The sequence below is a fragment of the Phytophthora infestans genome, genomic scaffold (assembly GCF_000142945.1).
Source record: "Phytophthora infestans T30-4 supercont1.47 genomic scaffold, whole genome shotgun sequence".
Classification (NCBI taxonomy): Eukaryota; Oomycota; class Peronosporomycetes; order Peronosporales; family Peronosporaceae; genus Phytophthora; species Phytophthora infestans.
In genome coordinates, this window is record NW_003303712.1 from 300,213 (window position 1) to 320,474 (window position 20,262).

Consider the following 20,262-nt stretch of genomic DNA (forward strand, 5'->3'; position numbering starts at 1 on the left):
TACTGCGCGCCATTTTTTAAATTGGATTGTTTTGTCAGTACCTTGCCCATCACTATCCCATCTCCCTAAATCTTTCCCGACTATCAAAATTGCGAGATTATTAGCTGAAACCCCGTTCCTTATTCAGGCAGATTTCTGTATTAATAAACGCAACTGGAGATAGAGCTTTGCACCTTACACTTGTGCTTTGTATTGACTACTTTGGGTTTCGTCCCATTTTTTGCGATTCCATAAGTCCATTTTCATGTTGAGTACGGACGGAGAGCTGAAACCGATCTTCAAGACATCGTAATGGCCATACCATTGGTTTTTACGTACTCCCGCAAAAAAGTCGCGCTAAATTGTTTTGTGAGACCAATTTTTGGTGTCATCAAACAATTCTAATCCGACTTTTAGAAAGCAGCGTGATTAAACAAGTGACGGAACTTCACTATGCCCAAAGGGCGTATTCCAGCAACCGTTTTGGTGAGCATTAAATCATGGCACTCGTTGCTGCACCCAACTGGAAAATATGAGACGAGACATTTGCTACCAAACGATGCCCAACTGACCTTATTGCAACCATGAGATGACCATCTCGCACCCAAATTCGACACGAATGGTAACCAACTAAAAGAGCTAGCCTCGCATTGTATACACATCTCCGGATATAGAGTTTTTAAGTAAGAGAGCCAGACCACTTGAGATGCGCGCCGAGGCAGTTTCTGCGGAGGACCCAGCGCAAGGCTGTCATGTCGTTGTTGTACTGTATTTAGCTAGCATGTCCAACCACAGCAAAAATTAGCAAGAAAATCGCTCTCTTCCAGACGTAACAACACAGAGCTGGCAAGCATATAAAGAATAACTACATTGAGATTGTTCGCTACATCTTCGAATCCGGTAGATCTCGCTACAACTAGAAACATAAGCGCAGGTAGCGGTATCTCATGCTCTGCAACGTCTTCTTGTCGAGAAGCCCGACTTGATCGGCACCACAAAAGTTTTCGAACGCAATAAGAACGTAAATACCGCAGTTGTAGTTACTCCTAGTCCCGATTCGGAATTGCGCACACGAATGCCATGTCCAACAGCCCCCGGAAGAAGCGCTATTATCTTCTGAGCCACGGATCGAACGCTAACAAGATACGACGATGCGCTGCTATCGTAGATGTAGGCTTGCTTATCAGCCAGGTTCAGCATAATGGAGCACCAATGGTTGTGTGCACAATTCACTGGGATAAAACCCTTCTCGTTGGATAAGCTTGACAGCTTCGCTTGAATAGTCGCGGAGCTGGTAGATACTGATCCATCCACTACAACACCAAGCGTGGCTGAGTCAAACATGACAATATTGTGATCTGAGGAAAACAACTTTTCCACGATCAGTTGCATCATCTCGTCGCTAATCCAGTTCCTCTCTAAAATGTTAGACTACACCTCGGTATCTCCATCGCAACTACATAAATAAGCGAGCAATCATACATCAGTAGATAATGCCGGAAGTGCTTTCAACTTTCCTGGAATATCTGGGTCTTCGTTCACGGCGAAATGAGTGCCGTCCAAGCGAGAAAACCCAATATTTGCAAGCCAGATTAGCGCGGACTGAATCTTCTTGATTGTAGTAGCAGCTCGATGCCACTTTCTCATTATTGCCACGGTAGCGTTTTCAAAACCTCCGACGCCCAGCAAGTTCCATCTCACGAACCCCAGGGTGCTTAAACTGGTACGCCGTCACTTTGGAACAGGGAAGGGAAAAAATAAATTGGCTTATCCGCCGGAAAAATTGCAATCAAAATGCTATATTGCAGGTACCGATGAGATTGCAATATAAACTGCAAAAAACCTGCAATACTCAACTGCACTAAGTAATCGCGATTAACACTTGCTCACCATCGTGTGACTTCCTTATCGCTTTGGCAACAAGACGTGAGCTCCAGAAATCCTAGTTTACCTTGAGAAACATAATGGTTTCGAACATGCCAGGAGTCAGGCGGGATCGGCGGTCCGTCATCACGTATTTAGCTGCACTAAACAACCTCTCAACTGCTACGGATGTTCCTTTCATGAAGCTGAGGTTCTCATATGCCGTTGTCTTAGTCATTTTCAGGCGCTTGCGTTCTTGTATCTGGTGGTAGTAGTCGACCATTTCGCCGTGTACAATGCGTCTAGACGGGGGGGGGCTGTTTTAACTTCAAACTGCTTTATAGCAGCTTTCTCTCTGGTTGACAAATCTCCTGTGGTGTCGTTAAGGACCTTCGTTATTGCTGCTTCGAAGACAGGATCGTGCACAATGGAGGCGTATTGTGCAAGGTGATGGCTCATCTCCGGATAGTCCTCCAGAATAGCGTCGAAAGTCCCGCGAGCAGAAGCCACGGTGATATTCTTGTCTTGGAGGCCGACACGTAGTGTCGAAGTAGTACTTGATCGACGCGGGCATTCCGTCACGTCTGGCTTTATTTTTTGAGAGAGTCATTGTAGAGATTGGTGAGGTACACACAGGGAGTGTTTGTGCTTCTGCGACTGAGAGGATTCAGGAATGAAACTTTTGATGCACTTTTGAGAAATAACCTATTCCGCAGGTAGACTAGTAATCTCTTCCGCAAACGCTATACCTTAAACTAGAAAATTTGGACGGACAAGACCTCGAAGGAAGATCTAACTTCAAGGTAGACTTCAAGATACTTCGTACTTAACGCTAGATTATTGCAATTTGAATATTGCAATTAAAATACCCGATTGCATGTCTCCTTAAAATTGCAATACCAAACTGCACCTAAAGAGCCAACTGCGATGCATACTGCAATGGAGGATTATCGAAAAAATCGATGCAAATTGATTTTTTCCCTTGCCTGCTTTAAAAGTGCATTTTCCGATAAGGTCCTTGTTAAAGATTCGCACTATTTCATTCGGCCTTATCAGGGGATTGCTGGCAGGTAGCTGAGAAATCTCGTGAGCAATAGGAAGCTTTACCTTGGTAAAAAAAATTGTGAAGAGCTTGAGCTGCATGACTTTGTCAGCAGTAGACACGTAGCTCGCATCTCCGACAAGGATTTCATCAAGTGTACCGAGATTCAACTTTTTACTGGTCATCTCCATGTCTTCTCGTACCAGCGTCGTTATTAGCTTCCGTTTGGCCTTGACAGCTTTCGGTTTTTGCTTGGGGCGCCCCTTTGACTTTGGCGGACTTTGAAGCTCGAACTCGACGTTATCATCATCGATGTCAATGGGGCGTTGGTGTCCACCAATAACTGGTGATCCGGTACGTATACTAGATGGTCAGATCCAGCAGCGCTTGGTAACCCAAGATCCGGCCTCCTTTGCGTGCCCACGTGGGTCTCCGTGCCCACCTCGTTGCCCCCACGCGTCTCTGTGCCCAACTCAGTCACTAGTTGGGTCTCTGTGCCCAAATGACTACCCAAATCAACGCTAATTAATCCCATCTGAGTACCAACTCACGCTAATGAATCCCATCTGAGTACCAACTCAACCCAATCACATACCTGAGCTTCACAGTCAAGTGCCCTCGACTCCTGGCGTTTTCTTTTTCCTTGGCCTCGCGATTTGTACTTGCCTGCGTGGGTACACGCTATCGTGTACCCAACTTTCTGGGATCAACGGAGCCGAACTGCCCGCCGCCTTAATTTTGCTGTTCCGACGGGTAACCGTGTTATTTGTGCGGACACGGAAGCTCTACAAGAACGTAACGGGAGAATGACAACATTGCAACGATGGCTGATACTCAAATGAAAAGCGATACATACCTGGTAGGTTTGAGTTTCATACTCCCTCAGATAACTGTGCAAATCTTCCCACGAATCAAACTGTGTACTCTGGAGAGGGACAGCTACAAAACTGCTGTTGATGTCGCTGTCATCGTCCTGCCCGGATCTGGAGCTGTCGGACCGTCCGAACGCTTGGCGCGACGACGTCATGCTGCTGGATCTGGAACTCTCGTACCGTTCAGACGCTCCGGTCATAGATGCAATGCTGCTCCTTGTACTCATTGGACTCGAAGCAGACTCCACCCACTCCTCATCACTCAGACCACTCTTCCCTGAAGCCGATCTCTCACTGCCGGAGCTGCTTCGCGATGCGCAGACGGTAGGCCTTGGCGGCATCACTCGCAAGTCCATTTCTCCGGCTGTAGATTTTCGATTTGGACCTCCCCTTAAAATCAGTGGCTGACGGCGTGTGTATACGCTATACAGCCTGTCGGATGCCGTCGAGGGGCTAGGGGAAAAAGTCTGGCCTCAACACGACAACCCAGTTGGGTGCAGGACACACTCTCTTAAATCATTACCACGGCTGATTAAACCGTTTTATATGGGTTTTGGAAGGCACCCGATCAAGCGGAGATATCGGATAAGAAAGAGAGGGTGATCTTAACGTAACAAGGCCAGATCACAAGGATGTTCGTATGAATTAACTCCCCCATAATAGTTTATGGTCACGTTGCACTTTTATTTTTTTATGATGATTTCGCGTAGATCGTTCGCATTATTCATTTACTTATCCGCGAGTGAGCTACCTCCACCCAACACCTTCCAAGTGTTCCTTCAAGATCATGAACCTCTTCAAACACTACAGCAACATCGTCATTCTTGTGCTGCTCTTCCGAGTCATTAGACCTGGAGCTGCTACGGGCAGCAGAGTTGAAGTCCATGAAGTCAATGAAAGCCCGTCGTGCAACGCTAAAGCGACAGCAATGTACTCAACCATTATCTCAGCTCCTTGTACCGTAAACGCAGAGTGCGTTCAAGAATCTGGACCTAACGGCTCAAACTCTCTGTACAACTTCTGTGACTATGACCAGCAAACATACCTCAAGCACGCTTACTCCGATACAGCGTACGTGCTTGTCGAGAACTATGACGACATGAAATGCAACAAACTTGCGTCCATCGATGTGTTTCGAGCGGACGGAAAGTCTCAGCTACCCGCTGCAGGTTGTTCTGGCAACAAACGGCACTGTTAGCGTCCGGGGTCGAAGCAAAACGTGCGAACTTGGAGAATGGGAGACTGTAGTGGACCCGGTTCCAAAAGCGAGTGTCAGCACCGGCGTCTGCGTCTCAATGAAAACTCACCGCAAAAGTTTACTTGATCGACGGAACGGGCGACTCGTCTGCTTCATCAGCAAGTACGTCGGGCTCAGTCAACGGAACGAGCCTTGCTGCTTCTGCTCTGTCACTTTCTCCAGCTCACTTCCCAAAGTCATTTACTTTGACCATCGCGGCTTCAGTAGCTGCCGCCAATATTGCTTGATCGATACTATACGTATCCATAGTAGTAAACACCTAAACTAGGTATCTATTTTCTGTTCGAAGACGAGCTCTTCCAATGTTGCAGAAGCGTTTGAATATTGTTTGCGTAAGTATTCGCGATGTCGTTGAAAAGAACATGGCTTACCTAACAATACAAGCTACACATACAAAGCTTGAGTCTCACCACCCTCGCCAAATGCCTGAGCCTCCAGCGCAACTTGGTCGTCACCGAGCAATAGGTAAGCACTCGTGGGTGGCGAGTAGTCGTTGGTCGAGCTGCTGTAGACACACTCGCGGGTCTCCAGCACAGGCGGACACGTCGAGACGCCAGACATGTACGGGTCATCCAGCAATGCACGCGTCCGTGTCTGCAAGCCGTAACTGTCGCATCCAGTCGTCCAGCTTGACCACGCTCCCATCGTGCACGTTAACCCACTGCACGACGCCGTTTCACTCAGTGCCGGGCATGCCGCACCGCCATTCGCCGCAGCCGTCACCACTTTACGCGAGTGTGAACGGGTTCCCGTCTTGCTCGAACACTTCGTCCAGTCCGACCACGCACTCACCGTACAGCTGACCACCTTCGGAAACTTACACGCCATTGACTCGGATAAGCAGGGACACTCAAGGCCTCCGAACATCGGCTCCACAATAATCTTCCGCGTACGTGTCGACTGCAGAGTTGCCGGGTTACAGGCACACCACGAGCTCCAAGGGCCGACTTGGCAGCTGACCGGGTCGCACGGCGCAGTGTCAGTGAGAGACGCACACGCCGCTCCGCCGTACAGCGGATTGGTCGACATTGTGCGTGAACGGGTCTTTAGTCCAGTGGTGGAGTTACAGGCGCCAAAGCTGCCCCACTCAGTCAGTTTACAGTCGATCGGGTCACAGAAGCCTTGCTCCGTGGTGCTCGGGCACACGCTTCCGCCGTACATGGGCGTCACCTTCACTGTGCGCGATCGCGTCTTGCTGCCCGACGTCGGGTCACACGCTGACCAGGGTCCGAACTCATTCATGGCGCAGTCCACGCGGTCGCAAGGCGCAGAGTCCGACGTGTCCGGGCAAGCGGCACCTGCGTACTTGTCCTTCTGCAGAATGTCACGGCGGCGAGACTTGGTGCCAGTGTTGGGGTCACAGGCGCCCCACACACTCCAGTCGCTCACGATGCAGTTTACCGGATCGCACGTTGCATTCTGGAGAAGTTCAGGACACGGGAGACCACCGTACAGCGAAGCCACCGAAATCTCACGTGATCGAGTTTTGACGCCGGCGGCGTCGTTGCAGGGCCCGTACACACTCCAGTTGCCGACCTGGCAATTCACCGGTGGTGCCGTCTCGGACTCCGTCGTACCGTCACAAGCCACGCCGCCTCGAACGGCGGGCTGGAGAACCTTCCGACTTCGCGTACGAATACCCGTTCTAGGGTCGTAGTTGCTCCACGGTCCCCATGAGTCGAGCACACAGTCAACAGGTGGACACGCCGCCGTTTCTGTCAGTGCCGGGCAAGCCGTGCCTCCATAAAGTGCGTCCTGTGTAGTCGGGCGCGTACGGGACTTGGTAGCATCTGCATCGGTGCAGCTGCTCCAGTCACTGAAGGGTCCAACAGCACAGGGAACAGGGTCGCACGGTGCCGATTGAGTGAGGTCGGGGCACTTGCAACCTCCATAGAGATCGACCTGCTTGACTATTCTGGCGCGCGATTTCTTGCTACTGGTTGCGTCACAGGATCCCCACTCGCCCCATTCGTGCACCGTGCAATCGACTGGGTCGCACGCCTTGGTTTGGACGGTGATAGGACACGCTGTTCCGCCGTACAGCGCCGTCTGAAGTACAGGACGCGTCAACTTGCGGAGACCAGACGACGGATCACATGCCGACCAGTTCGCGTCCCATTCTCCCACGGAGCAGCTGACAGGGTCACAGTTGGTAATTTCTTCAAGTGGTGGGCATGCAGCTCCACCGTACAATGCTCGTTGCTTTACCGTACGCTTGCGAGTCTTCTTGCCGCAGCTTGCATCACAAGACGACCATGGGCTCCACTCACTGACCATACAGTTGACAGCACCGCACGGGACTTCTTCACGGGTTGGGCCGCATGGCGTACCTCCATAAAGCGCTGGCTGTGCTACCGAGCGAGTGCGAACAGAGCTCGTATCACTGCCGTCGCTCTTGCAGACGCTCCAGTCAGACCATTTCTCCATGACGCAGTTCACCGGGTCGCATGCAGCAGATTCTTCGAGAGCAGGACACACAGATCCGCCGTACTTCGGCTGCGTGTCGATGATGCGTCTACGCGTCTTGGTTTGGGATGCGGCGTCGCAGTTCTCCCAAGGTCCCCATGGACTCACCACACAGTGAGCCGGGTCACACAGCAGGTCATTGGTCACATCCGGACACGCCGCACCATTGTACAAAGGCTTCTGCGATATCGGACGGGACTTTGACTTCTTGAACGTCACGGGGTCACACTCACCGTACTCACTCCACTCCCCGACCTTGCAGTCAACGGGGTCACAAGCAATTGTTTCGTTCAGAGCGGGACACGACGTGCCGCCGTGACGAGATACCTGCGTGGCTGAACGGGTGCGTGTACGCAGACCTGTACTCGCGTCGCAGAGGCCATAGTCACTCCATGGGCCTACTTCACAGTTGATCGGAGCGCACGTCACGTCCTGTGTGAGGTCGGGACATGCGGTACCGTCATACAGAGCCTGCTGGGTGATGTTGCGACTGCGGTGCTGCTGAGGGTCATCACTGTCGCAAGATGTCCATGCAGACCACTCGCTCACGGTGCAGGGCACAGGGTCGCACTTCTTCTGTTGGACCAGCGTAGGGCACGTCAAACCGCCGTATAGTGACTCTCGTGTCACGTTTCGAGTCTGTGTACGCATACCGGTGGAGGCGTCACACTCGCTCCAGTCGCCCCAACCGGATACGGCACAGTTAACGGGTTCGCACGGTCCTTCGGACACAAGAGGCGGGCAGGCAGCACCACCGTACAAAGGCGACTGTACGACCGATCGACGCTTGTACCGCTTGCCACAGGTGTGGTCGCACGAGCTCCACTCGCCCCAGTCTTTATCCACAGCGCAATCGATCGGATCACACGGTGCAATATCTTGGAGAGCGTCACACGCTGTGCCGTTTCGCTGTGGGGCCCGCGCCGTTGGACGAGAGCGGGACTTAGTGCCAGTCTTGGGGTCACAGTTCTGCCACGAGCCCCAAGGCCCCAGTTCACAGTTGACCGGAGGACACGCACGGGTCTGCGTTAATACGTCGCACACAGCTCCACCCCGAACGGCATCCTGCTGGATCGATCGCTCCCGGGTTTGCGTCGGTGTGTAGTCTGTGCATTCGCTCCACTCGCTCCAGTCACTAAGAGCGCAGTCAATCGACGGACAGTCGACTGATTCCGTCTGCCACGGACACTCGGCACCACCGAAAGCCGCCGGCACTTTGATGTCTCGGGACCGGGTCGAGGTGAGGTCCGTCACGCCGCAGACCGACCACTCGGACCAGGTTCCAACAGTGCAATCAACTGGTGGACATGTCAGTGTATCCGTGATATCGGGGCACTCGTTGCCTCCACGCACAGCAGGCTGTAGAATGGTTCGGTTGCGCGTTCGCACGTACGTCTCCGGGTCACAGTCACTCCATTCGGCCCAGTCGCTCACGGTGCAGTTAATCGCCTCACACGGCTGCTCTTCCTTCAAAACGGGACACAACAAAGTGGCAACGAGGACATCATCGTCGGGGTTGCCACACGTCGAAGGAGGAGGCGGTTGCTGGACAACGTCACGTGTGCGGGACCGGGTGGGCGTATCGGCCGTACAAATGGACCAGTCGCTCCACTCACTCACCACGCACTTCTGGCAGCTTCGTGTCTGATTAAGAGGCGGGCAGGGTGTGCCGCCATATGCAGGTTCAACGCGGACAGTTCGAGATCTCGTCTGGAGGGTGGTCGTTTGATCACAGTCGCCCCAGGGCCCCCACGCAGACACACCACAGTTCACAGCGTCACACTTCTTCGTCTCATCAAGCGAGGGACACGACTTACCGCCGCCACGGGATGAAATGGCGATTGTTCGGCTGCGTTTGCGATAGCCGTTGACATCGCAAGCTCCAAACTGAGACCACCCATTCACTTTACAGTCGCGTGGGGGACACGCGTCCGCTGTTGAGAGTGGGGGGCACGCTTTTCCATTTCCCTTCGGCTGGACGGCGATGGTACGAGTTCTGGTTCGTGTCCAGGTGGCCTCGTCACAAGCGCAATAGTCGCCCCAGGGCGAAACTTGACAGTCCACGTTTACGGTGCACGGCTTCGTCTCGATGAGGTTTGGGCACTTCTTTCCTCCGTCGCGTTCTTTCGACACTGTGCGCGTCCGATTCTTAGTACTAGATTTCGGATCACACGCGCTCCAATCGCTCCAGTCGCTCACTTGGCAGTCTACGGGGGTGCAGCTTTGCGTATCCGATAAAGGCGGACATTTTTCCCCCTTACCGGACTGCGCAATGGCCACTTGACGCGTACGGGTACGCAGGTATTTCGCACTGCTACAGCTTCCCCAGACGCCCCATTCACCCACTTTGCAGTCAACGCTCGGTTTGCAGCTTCGAGATTGCTGCAGATCAGGGCACGCTCGTCCGTTAGGACCCGCAGCTTGAGTCACATTGCGAACGCGTCGTTGGGTGTTGGAAGCAGGGTCACATATCGAGTAGTCCGACCACTCACTAACTTTGCAGTCCACGCGCTTCGGACAGCACGCTTGTGAGCCCTGTAAAGCAGGACAGGATTTGCCGTTGTTCTGTGCCGGCGTGAGAACTGACCGGTTGTGGACACGCACAAGAAGATCAGGGTCGCACACGCCCCAGTCGCTCCAGTCGCTCACAAGGCAGTCCACCTTCGGCACGGATCGCTCCTCCATCAAGGGGGGACACGACGCTCCAGCGTCAGGCTGTTGCAGCACTGTACGGAAGCGACGCTCTTTGCCGTTGACGCCACACGACGTGAACGACGACCAGGAGCTGACGACACAGTCTGACGGCTCACAAACTTTCACCTCTTCTAGACTTGGACACACGGCACCGCCGAAGCGAGCTTGGGAAAGGATAGAGCGGCGACGAGAACGTGTCTTGGTAAGCTTGTTGCAGCCGCTCCAAGACGTCCAGTCGCCCACCTTACAGTCCTCGGGTTTGCATGCTTCTTCTTGAATGAGATCGGGGCAGTCGGCACCTCCAAAGGCACAGGGAATTGTCACGGTACGGCGGCGAGTACGCTTCCCAGTAACCTGCGAGCAATCACTCCACGTTCCCCAGTTGCTGACTTGACATGGCACAGGCGCACAGGCTACAGCTTCAATCAACGGTGGACACACAGCACCGCCGTCTTGGGGGCTCGTCACCACACATCGAGAGCGCGAACGTTGCTTCGTGATGGGGTCACAGGCTGAGTACGGGCCCCACTGACCGACCACACAATCCACTTTCTTAGCCGGCACCGTCTCCTCCAGTGGCGGACACGCTTTGCCACCGTCGGCGTCACGAAGAACAGTACGTCGACGGCACTTCGTGTCGCCACGAAGTTCGTATGGCCCCCAGGGACTCACTTGACAGTCGGTCGGGTTGCAGTTCTGCTGCTCCACGAGCGGCGGGCAGTCGGTTCCGCCGTATTTAGCTGCAACTTGCACTGTTCGAGTGCGTTGACGAACCTTAGAAGCGGAGCAAGATCCCCAGGGAGTCCACTCGCTCACTTGGCAAGCCACAGGCTCGCACGGTGCGAAGTCTTCGAGTACTGGACACGCAGCGCCGTCACCAAAGGGCTGTTGCGAGACGCTTCGCGTCCTTTTACGCGTCATCGTGGCTGAATCACAGGCTCCAAACGGACCCCAGGCACTCACTTGGCAATCGCCACAAGCCACGAGCTCCTCCAGTTGCGGACAGGCTGCACCTCCGTCCTTGGCGGCGGTCACAACAAATCGAGTTCGTCTACGCTGACCCCCAGGAGGACACGACCCAGTTCCATTGTCATCCCACACCCATTTACTCACTTGGCAGTCCACAGGTTGACAGATCTGCTCGTCTTGTAAGGGCGGACAGACAGCGCCGCCATCGCAAGCTCGGATGATTGATCGAGTCCGGCGTTTGTATCGAAGTCCGTCGGTAGGTTTGACGAAGTATTCAAACGGACTCCAGTCGCTGACTGTACAGTCTTGAGGCGTACACGACTGGGTTTCAGCCAGAGGAGGACAGATGGTGCCGCCATAACGAGGCGTAGTCAACACGTCGCGCGTACGCTTCCGTTGTCGTGTCTTGGCGTCACATACACTCCAGTCGGTCCAGTTGCCCGCGACACATGGCACGGGATCACAGGGAGCCGTCTCCGTGAGTGCGGGACAGTCAGCACCGCCGTTTTGAGCTGCAGTTGATACCGATCGCGATCGGGTCTTGGTACCAGTTAGCGGGTTGCACGTGGAAAAGTCCGTCCACGCACTCACCGCACAGTTCACACACGTCACAGATTCTTGAAGTGTCGGACACGCAGCGCCGCCGTCTTGTGCAGCTGTAAGGGGAGTTCGGATACGTGGACGCAGCTTGGTGATGGGGTCACAGACTCCGTTCCAGGACCAGGGACTCACCACACAGTCGACAGGGTTACACGTGGCTTCTTCGACTAATGGCGGACACGGGTTGCCACCGTCCGCTTGACACGTGACTTCACGCACGCGAGTTTTCTTGGTCCCGAGGATTTTCCAGGGGCTCCACACACTCACGGCACAGTTGACGGGAGTACAGGATGCGACTTCAAAGAGAGGAGGACACGCTGTACCGCCGTACTGTGGCCATGTTTGGACGAAACGGGTGTGGCCCTTCTTGCCGAAGAGACAAATGCTCCATGGCGTCCAGTCACTCAGGACGCAGTTTATGGGGTCGCACGGGGCAGTCTCAGTCGTTGCTGGACAAGCAGCTCCGCCGTCTTGAGCTTGCAGAAGAACGGCGCGCGTGCGCGTCTTCTTACCGCAGGAACGGTCACATGCCGTGAAGTCGGACCAGGGTCCGACCTGGCAGTCTTGAGGGACGCAGCGCTGCGTATCGTCGAGGGGAGGACACGCTGCGCCGCCGTTCTTGGGCCAGACAGTCACATATCGACGACGTGTCTTGGTCGAGTATACAGAGTAGCAGGTGCTGAAGGAGCCCCAGTCACTCACTTGACAGTCGACCGGTTGCTGGTACGGGTACGAGTACGAGTACGAGTACGCCGGCTGGAAGAGACTGGAGATCCAGAACGTATCTTGTTCAGCCACAGCTCCTGGCGATATTGCCACTACCAGAGCCAACGCCAACAAGGCGAGGCGAGTAGGATGAAGGAGCATTGGGGGTGACACTTTGACACGGGACAACTGAAACTTGACTCGAACACTACAAAAGATTCGTGGACAGGGGGCAAACGTGATGTGGGCTGGACGAAGTCTTTTCAAGAATGGAATGATTGGCATTGAGCCCCTCGATACGTACAGTATCATGATCGAGAGAGAAATCTTTCTCTCGATGCCTACCAACCGTCCATTTCAAGTTTTGACAAGCTTGCTCGTGGGAAGCAGAGGATCCCGCCGTTTGAAAGCTGTGAACGGACGCTTTGACGGTATCTTCGATCGAAATATACAATTTGCAAGAGCTTCAAATCTTTTGGTGCGTACGACCAGTCGTCGATGAAAGGCCGCGATCTTTTGCACTTTGAAAAGCATGAATGTTGATCACAGTTGAAGTTGGCTAAGAGTGATTGTACTAGTCCGAGATTTCTAAATCTAAAATGGGACGCCAAATCTGTCTTCAACACGTTCATCAGACTTTGCTCAACAACTCATTCTAAAACCCATCCTTGCCAAGCAACCCCCCCCCTCCATCCGGAATGAAGAACATGCAATCTGTCAAGTGCCTCGGTGCTGCTGTGATGTCCATACTTTTGCTGCAAGCCACCGTCGACGCTGATGAATACGGAGTGGGTGCTTTCTACGAGGACGCGACGTGCACTACGACGTTAATCGCAAATGTCAACCCCAACGAATGCAAGAATTTCGTCTGTAAGGACGGAAATTCCAACTTTTGCGTCGCTGACACGGCCACCTATCTTAAAACCGCGTTCGGAGTCTCACCATACGTGGTGACTGAAGAGTTTAGGGGCGGAAACTGCACCAAACTGATTGGGATAAGCGCATTCGTAGCTGACGGACATTGTCACGTTGGCCATAAAGACGACGGGTTCAAAATGGGCAATGGCCACGACTGTGAGCGGAGATGGCACGGTAGCGGTGACGAAAATGGACGAGTGCGGTGGATCGGCTCACGATTACTATCTTGGCCCTGTGTCGAAGGAGTATATCAACTCTAACGCATGTGCGCCAATCGACGAGCCACCATACTTCGCAAAATTCTACTACGTAGATCCTCCGTCATCATCGTCGCCGGACTCTAAAAGCGGGTCAAGTGATTCTGGAAGCTCGACGGATTCGGCAAAAGCCAACACCACAACGACTGGGGGTGCGTCTACATTTGAATCTGCAACCTCGTCGGTGCTGGTTTGTGCATTATTGGTTGTACTCGGTACGCTCATCCAGTAAGCGGTAAATTACTGATGTTCCTGCATATCAAAACGAGCATGAAAATACATCAGACTTTATTCAAACTCAAAACTGAAAGAGGGTTCAGTAATTACCTACTCAGGCATTTTAAATTGCTAAATGGGTGGAGACAACAATAAATGTGAGCTTAGTTAAAAGTGCCAATGTTTCTGCATCTTCTCAGCTAAAAGTAAATCACCATTACCGCCGACAGCACCAATCCGAATACCAACTTTGCACCCGAAGACACAGAAACTGGCATTGCTAGTGATGAGCTGAAAGAAGACGAGTTCGTTGGTGGAGCTGTACCGGTAGTCACTACCGTCGGTGACGGGGTGGGGCTCACTGGGGCCGCTACTGGTGCTGAAGGATTCAAATTAGAATCATCTACGGCGGTGGTGCCTTTGACGAAATAGGCCTTCCAGGTGTTTGTACCGTCGGTGACGCAGGCTTCTGTGTTTAGCTGTGTATTCGAGTCCACGGACCATTCCTCGTACCAATCGGCAGCATCGCAGCCTGATTCGGCGCTCATGACAGATATCGTATCGTTATCCTGTTGGACCTTGAAGTGGCTATGTGCGTATGGATGACAGCTTCCATCGGCAATAAAGGACCTCGTGTTGTATGATTTACCGAGACAATCCGCTGGATACAGTTCCACAGTGAAGTACGGAGAGCCTTTAAACGCTGATTTCAAGAATTCGTCTCGATCGAGGATGCAGGCAGTCATTTCAGAGTCGTGGAACGAGCCGTCCGTGTCGTTGAGGATCGCACAAACGGAAGTATCGGTGCAGATATCGTTGTCGATTCTCGCATAAACAATGTTGGAGCACGAAAAATCATCGCTGTACGTCGACAAGAATAACGTCCGCTCGGTAACTCGAGCTTGAGGTGAAGTGGATAACTTTCCCGACGCGACAAGTCCGCCAATGGCCGTCACGTAGCTACGCTTCATGTGTGAAAGTTCAGTGAGAAATGGAGTTGGCATCCACAGGAGCGGTGTGCATGTATTTACGGAAGTATGCCTTCCACTTCTTAAAATAAATAGAGATTAATTTCGTATTACTTGAATAACAATTTTATAGATAGCCAAGTGTTTCGTGCATTTCAAAGAAGTTGGGAGTTGGCGCTGAAAAGTATGACACACTTGGCTTTTACTACACTAAAATTTTATCTCATCCAAACAACATCACCACTGGGTGACGACTACATGTAGAGACGAAGTCGGAGCCTCCGTCCGTTGAGCAAGCCAGCATAACAAAAGCTCAAAACTGATCGAGACGTACTGGCAGCACTGAGTTCCAGCCCCCACATCTAACAAACGAGCACTCTGCTGACTCCTAGCAACCCTCCAAGTCCATTCCTTCGGTCTCGCGAAGGCTGTAGATACCGCACAACGTCCATGTATCCATTGGCACCTGCCCACACAATGGCCAACTGGGTGAATCCTTGTTGTCGAACTTCTCTGAAGAACTTCACTACCGTCAGATGTCCATTTTGTGCTGCTCGATCGATAGCAGCGACCGTGGCCCCTTCAAAGCGATACCGATGCAAGAACTCTACCACCTGCAAATGTCCTTGAGCCGCAGCCAGATCCATCGCTGCAGTGGTGCAACCTTCAGTGCGATGGAAGTGGAGGAACTTGACTACATCCAAATGCCCCTTGGCAGCGGCCGCGTCCATCGCGTAGCTGGTGCAGCCCTCGGGTCGGTGAAAATGCAGGAACTGGACGATTTCCAAGTGCCCGTTGGCAGCTGCCATGTTCATCGCAAAGGTGGAGCACGAGGCGATCCCGCTCCAGTGCAAGGTTTGCACAACGAATAGGAATCCGTTCTGCGCTGCGGCGTTGAGTGCACGGAAGCTGCAGCGGACGGGGCTGGCGCGACGCAAGTGGAGCAGCAGTTCAACAATCTCCAGGTGACCAGCAGCCGACGCCGAGTCCAGATCCCAAGTGAACGACGCCACGAGCGCCACCAGATCGATGGAGAGACCGCGGGCGTGCAGATTGGGCTCCATTGTTGCGTATGATGCGGTCGGCACTCCTCGTCGCATGAACCACGTTGAAGAAGATCCGGCTTCGATGTTTTTCACCGGTTCTGGACACCGGTTTTATCGAGATGATTGGGAATAAGTCGGCAAGTGGCAGCTTGGTTCAGATCAGCCTCACAAACAGAATGTATTCCGTTTTGAAGGTAATCGGTGTCGCTTACATTTTTCGCCCACGCTTTACTGCGCACACGTCACGTTCACCTTGCCCTTGTCCCACGGTTCGTCTCCGTGAGCATTAAATACCCTTCATTTTCTTATCTAAATCATTTCATCCTGACACTGATTTGTTGTATCCTTTTAACTGTATATGAAATTTCATTGGTAACTCTACAAATAAGCTAGCCGTTACAAAATAGTACTCCGGTGTGTGTTGTTGTGAGGCGGGAGAAAAATAATTGTCCTTTTTCTGACGCACGTGCGTGCACCTCGTGTCGTCGGATCGCGGCGCTTCGTAGCCAAGTCCGGGAGCCATACAATGCGCCATACACTTGATGCAGCTGTAGGAGACAGCCTCGTGGCGGGGAGAGAGGTTCGCATTTGAGCGTCGCTATCAGTTCCGTTCCTTTCGTGCGTGGTGGTCAGTCGGTCTTCATCGATCCCAGGCATTCAGCACTCGTGCTCAAGTAAATCTACCGCTGCCCATTGGATTTGCTCCAAGGCTCGCAGCCGTCCAGTTTAGCACACAAAGAAAGTCTCGAGGAATCCTCCTCACCCCCTCATGGCCAATCGGCAACCTCCAGGACTCGGAGCGCTGCCGGAAGACGCTCAGTACAGCCAGACGCCTCTATCAGGTGCCCAGTACCACGAACAGATCTCGTCTGCGGCGGCCCCAGGCAAAAAGCTGCTGTCCCAGGCGACCATGGACGTGCAGAATACCATCAACGAGCTGACCAAGGCCAAGGACCACGAGGAACTGGGCAAGATCACGGTGCACGGATGGATGCACAAGCAGGGGAGTCGCAAGTTCAAAGGCCCCGTGGCCAAGAGCTGGCGTAAACGCTACTTCGCCCTTGAAGGCGCTAAAATGTACTATTTCCACAGCGACGTGGACTGCCGCAAGTACTTTAACTCTCGTAATGGCGAGCTTGTCGTGGGCGCCGTCGATCTTCGCGACGCCTTCAAGCTCGAGCAGAGTGAGCGTCTCGATCTGCCTGCTAGGGGTATCGTCATCCACACGCGTCACCGCGCGTGGCTCGTGTGTCCCGAGACGGACCAGGACTTTACTATGTGGTTCGACGCTCTCGAGTTCACCGTCATGTCTGCGGGATCGGGCAATGTGGTCAAGCGAGACTTGCCCAATGTCCGCGTGTATGAGATGAAGGGTCGCTCCAGCTACCGCTTCTGGTACGTCATCTTCGTCATCACGGCGTTGATTGAGCTGGCGGGTATCGTGCTCTGGTTCCCTCTGGGTATCGAGCCCTGCGACGTCAAGTACAAGACGGACACGTGTGAGGAGATCCAACTGCTCTACGCCGAGACGCTGCAGTGTGGCGGCAAGCCGTTCAATGGCGTGTGGGACCCCCCGCAATGGTACCATTGGTCGGCCGGTATCGAGACTGTGCAGTGCTTCAAGGAGCCTCACATCGGCGACTGGGTGTCGTACTTCCTCTTCTACCTGGCAGAATTTATCAGCATTTCCCTCGGTTTCCTCTACTACCTCGGTATGTGGAAACCCGTTCGTCGTGGTGCTCGTTATCTGCGGGACTTCGAGCCGCATTTCCCTCCCGAAAAGGTATGACTATTTTTTGCGGTTTTTTGTGAGCTGATACATTCTGACACAAAAAGTTTTTTTTTTGTGTGTCCTAAAGTGGCCAACCGTGGATATCCTGCTATGTCACTATGCTGAGCCAGCTGACGACACCATCGCTACGTTGGAGAAGATCATGAACCTGGACTACCCTCCGCATCTATTCCACGTCTGGATCTGCGACGATGGCTACTGTAAGGCCAAGTGGGAAGCTGGAGCCACCGTCCCCAAGGTCAGTGTGAACACCGGCGTGATTGAGGACGCTGGAGACGTTCGTCACGAAGTCGCGCAGTTCATGTACGACCGTGTGTGCGAGTCGTACGAACTGGAAGTGGACGAGTGGCGTAAGGAGCACACGACCGTCAAGATGCCCACGAACGCCAACCCGCGTATCGTGAACCGCTCCGACTGTGCTGTCGGCTCTGTGCGTGACGACTACCACTACCACGGCCTACCCAAGCTGACGTTTGTGGGTCGTATCAAGCCTCCTGTCCACCACTCGAAGGCCGGTAACATCAACAACGTGCTGTACAACGAAGGAGCTTGCGGCCGCTACGCGATCATTCTGGACAACGACATGAAGCCGCACGAGATGTTCATTCAGGCCACTCTCCCGTTCTTCTTCGACGCCCCGCAGAACTCCAAGATCACGCGCTGCTGTGCTCCTGGCTGTGGTGACATCGGTAAGATCTGCTGTGCGCTGTGTCAGGCTGCAGGTGTGCCGGAGTCACAGATCATGTACTGCTCCAAGGACTGCTACAACGCGTCGGGACACGTCAAGTCGAGTGTGCACCGCCGTCAGACACAGAACACCATGTCGGAGCGAATGATGTGTGCGAGCTGTGGCAGCAAGATCAACCAGAAGAAGGGTCTGTGTCGCAAGTGCAACCGCGCGGTGAGTCGGCGTGACAGCAACCAGTTCGTGGGCGTCTCGGCTGACGACTACTCGGACCACGTCTCGGTGAACCAGGTCGGCTATGTGCAGACGCCGCAGTACTTTGAGGACTGTCTGCAATTGCGTCTTGGCGACCCGTGTGGTCACCGTAACTCAACCTTTTTCGATTCGGCACAGACCGGTATGGATGGCTACGACTGCGCCTCGTTCGCTGGTACCAACGCAATCTTCCGTCGTGAAGCTCTGGACTCGGTGTGTGGTATCCAATACGGCTCACTGACGGAAGATGCTTACACGGGCAAGATGATGGTGGACAAGGGCTGGAAGGGTTACTACTTTCGTAAGGATCTTGAAGGTGAAGAAGCTGATCGAATTCGTCTCGCTGAAGGTGCTGTGCCCGAGTCTGTGGCTGCTGCTCTCGCACAGCGTAAACGTTGGGCCAAGGGCAACTTCCAGATCTTCCTACGTAACAAGAAGAGTCTGGTGGATCCCGAGTGGGCTACGCCGCAAGTGGAGCTGCCACCAAAGCGCAAGATCAACAAGTTCATGAGGTGGGTCTTCTTTATGAACTTGACGGTGTACCCGATCGGGTCGTTCCCGGCCATCTTCTTCTTCTACATCACGGGCTACTTCCTGTACACGGGTCAAGCCCCGATCTACACATCTGGTCTGCGTCTGCTCATGGCGCTGGTGCCTAAGATTGTGGCGCAGAGTATCTTGTCGGCTTTGTCGAACCGTACCGTCGATAACGATGACGTGCTGCGTAGCCAGCAGACTTGGTTCTCGTACGCGTTCGTGCACGTCATGGCTGTGTTCGAGACGATCTACTGGAAGATTACAGGCAAGGAGGCTGCGTGGGCCAACACGGGTGCTCTGGGCGGCAACAGCATCATGGAACTACCGAATCTACTGGTGTTCCTGGCGATGGTTTTCGGTATGATGTGGGATACGGTACGCTACTTTGCAGGATACAACAACGCGGCTACGACGCACGGTACTCCGCTGTACTTCGCCTCGCTGTTCCTGGGTGGTTTCCTGGCTTCTCAGCTGGGCCCCATGGTGCGTATGAGTCTGCAGACGTACTTCGGCTGGAGCCACAAGAGTTTGACGGACCAGGGCAACATCGTGGGCAGCTTTTCGCTTGCCTTTGTGCTCATTATCCTGTGTATCTGGGTGTACGTTGAGACGCCCAACCACTCCATCTTTGGGTAAGTTGTTTGCTAGTAGAGATTGGAGACAAGAAATTGCTGTCTCCATGTGAAAATACGCCTAGCCAGCAACGGTTTTGCATGCATTTACATGGGTTGTTTCATATCACACGAACTGTGGAGTAGAGCGTACCACCACAAAGCTTACATACCGGCGCTCGAGCCAGACTCTGAACAAATACAGATCGTGGATAGTCTGCGTTTTCACAGCTTCTTATTGTCTTGTTGAGTCGATTTGTCTCTTCGGTACGGTCTGCACCTAGACTTTACCGAAGTCTTCAGTACAATGAAGACTATAAAACAGTAAGTACATACATTTGCGTATGAGCAAAGCCTCCTGCACTCTTTTCGGCTTACGCATAATTTTACGCAAATGGCGGTGCATGTTTTAATTAATTCCTTAATTGCTGGCCAAGCTTGGTGTCGAGCCACATGCTCAGAGGTCTGTGGATAGGATGGCACGCTGTTGGCTTATAATAACTACTGTACTGGATTGCATGTGTTAGTA

At 53.2% G+C, this 20,262-nt stretch overlaps 4 protein-coding genes across 4 annotated transcripts; 2 read left to right on the plus strand and 2 right to left on the minus strand.

Moving 5' to 3' along the window:
• Window positions 1-5,398: 5,398 nt before the first annotated feature.
• Window positions 5,399-12,610, minus strand: PITG_16981 (thrombospondin-like protein; the record flags this gene model as incomplete). The annotated part of the gene is made up of 1 exon (XM_002897151.1): window positions 5,399-12,610. One exon carries the CDS (start codon window positions 12,608-12,610, stop codon window positions 5,399-5,401), a length of 7,212 nt encoding a protein of 2,403 aa, XP_002897197.1.
• A 675-nt stretch (window positions 12,611-13,285) lies between these two features.
• PITG_16982 (uncharacterized protein) lies at window positions 13,286-13,931 on the plus strand (the record flags this gene model as incomplete). The annotated part of the gene is made up of 3 exons (XM_002897152.1): window positions 13,286-13,318; window positions 13,460-13,775; window positions 13,909-13,931. The coding sequence occupies 3 exons, from the start codon at window positions 13,286-13,288 to the stop codon at window positions 13,929-13,931; spliced, it is 372 nt and encodes a 123-aa protein (XP_002897198.1).
• An 889-nt stretch (window positions 13,932-14,820) lies between these two features.
• PITG_16983 (uncharacterized protein) lies at window positions 14,821-15,871 on the minus strand (the record flags this gene model as incomplete). Its single annotated transcript, XM_002897153.1, has 2 exons — window positions 14,821-14,889; window positions 15,251-15,871. The coding sequence occupies 2 exons, from the start codon at window positions 15,869-15,871 to the stop codon at window positions 14,821-14,823; spliced, it is 690 nt and encodes a 229-aa protein (XP_002897199.1).
• Window positions 15,872-16,436: 565 nt separating this feature from the next.
• On the plus strand, window positions 16,437-19,967 carry PITG_16984 (cellulose synthase 4; the record flags this gene model as incomplete). Its single annotated transcript, XM_002897154.1, has 2 exons — window positions 16,437-17,636; window positions 17,713-19,967. The coding sequence occupies 2 exons, from the start codon at window positions 16,623-16,625 to the stop codon at window positions 19,756-19,758; spliced, it is 3,060 nt and encodes a 1,019-aa protein (XP_002897200.1).
• Window positions 19,968-20,262: the final 295 nt, after the last annotated feature.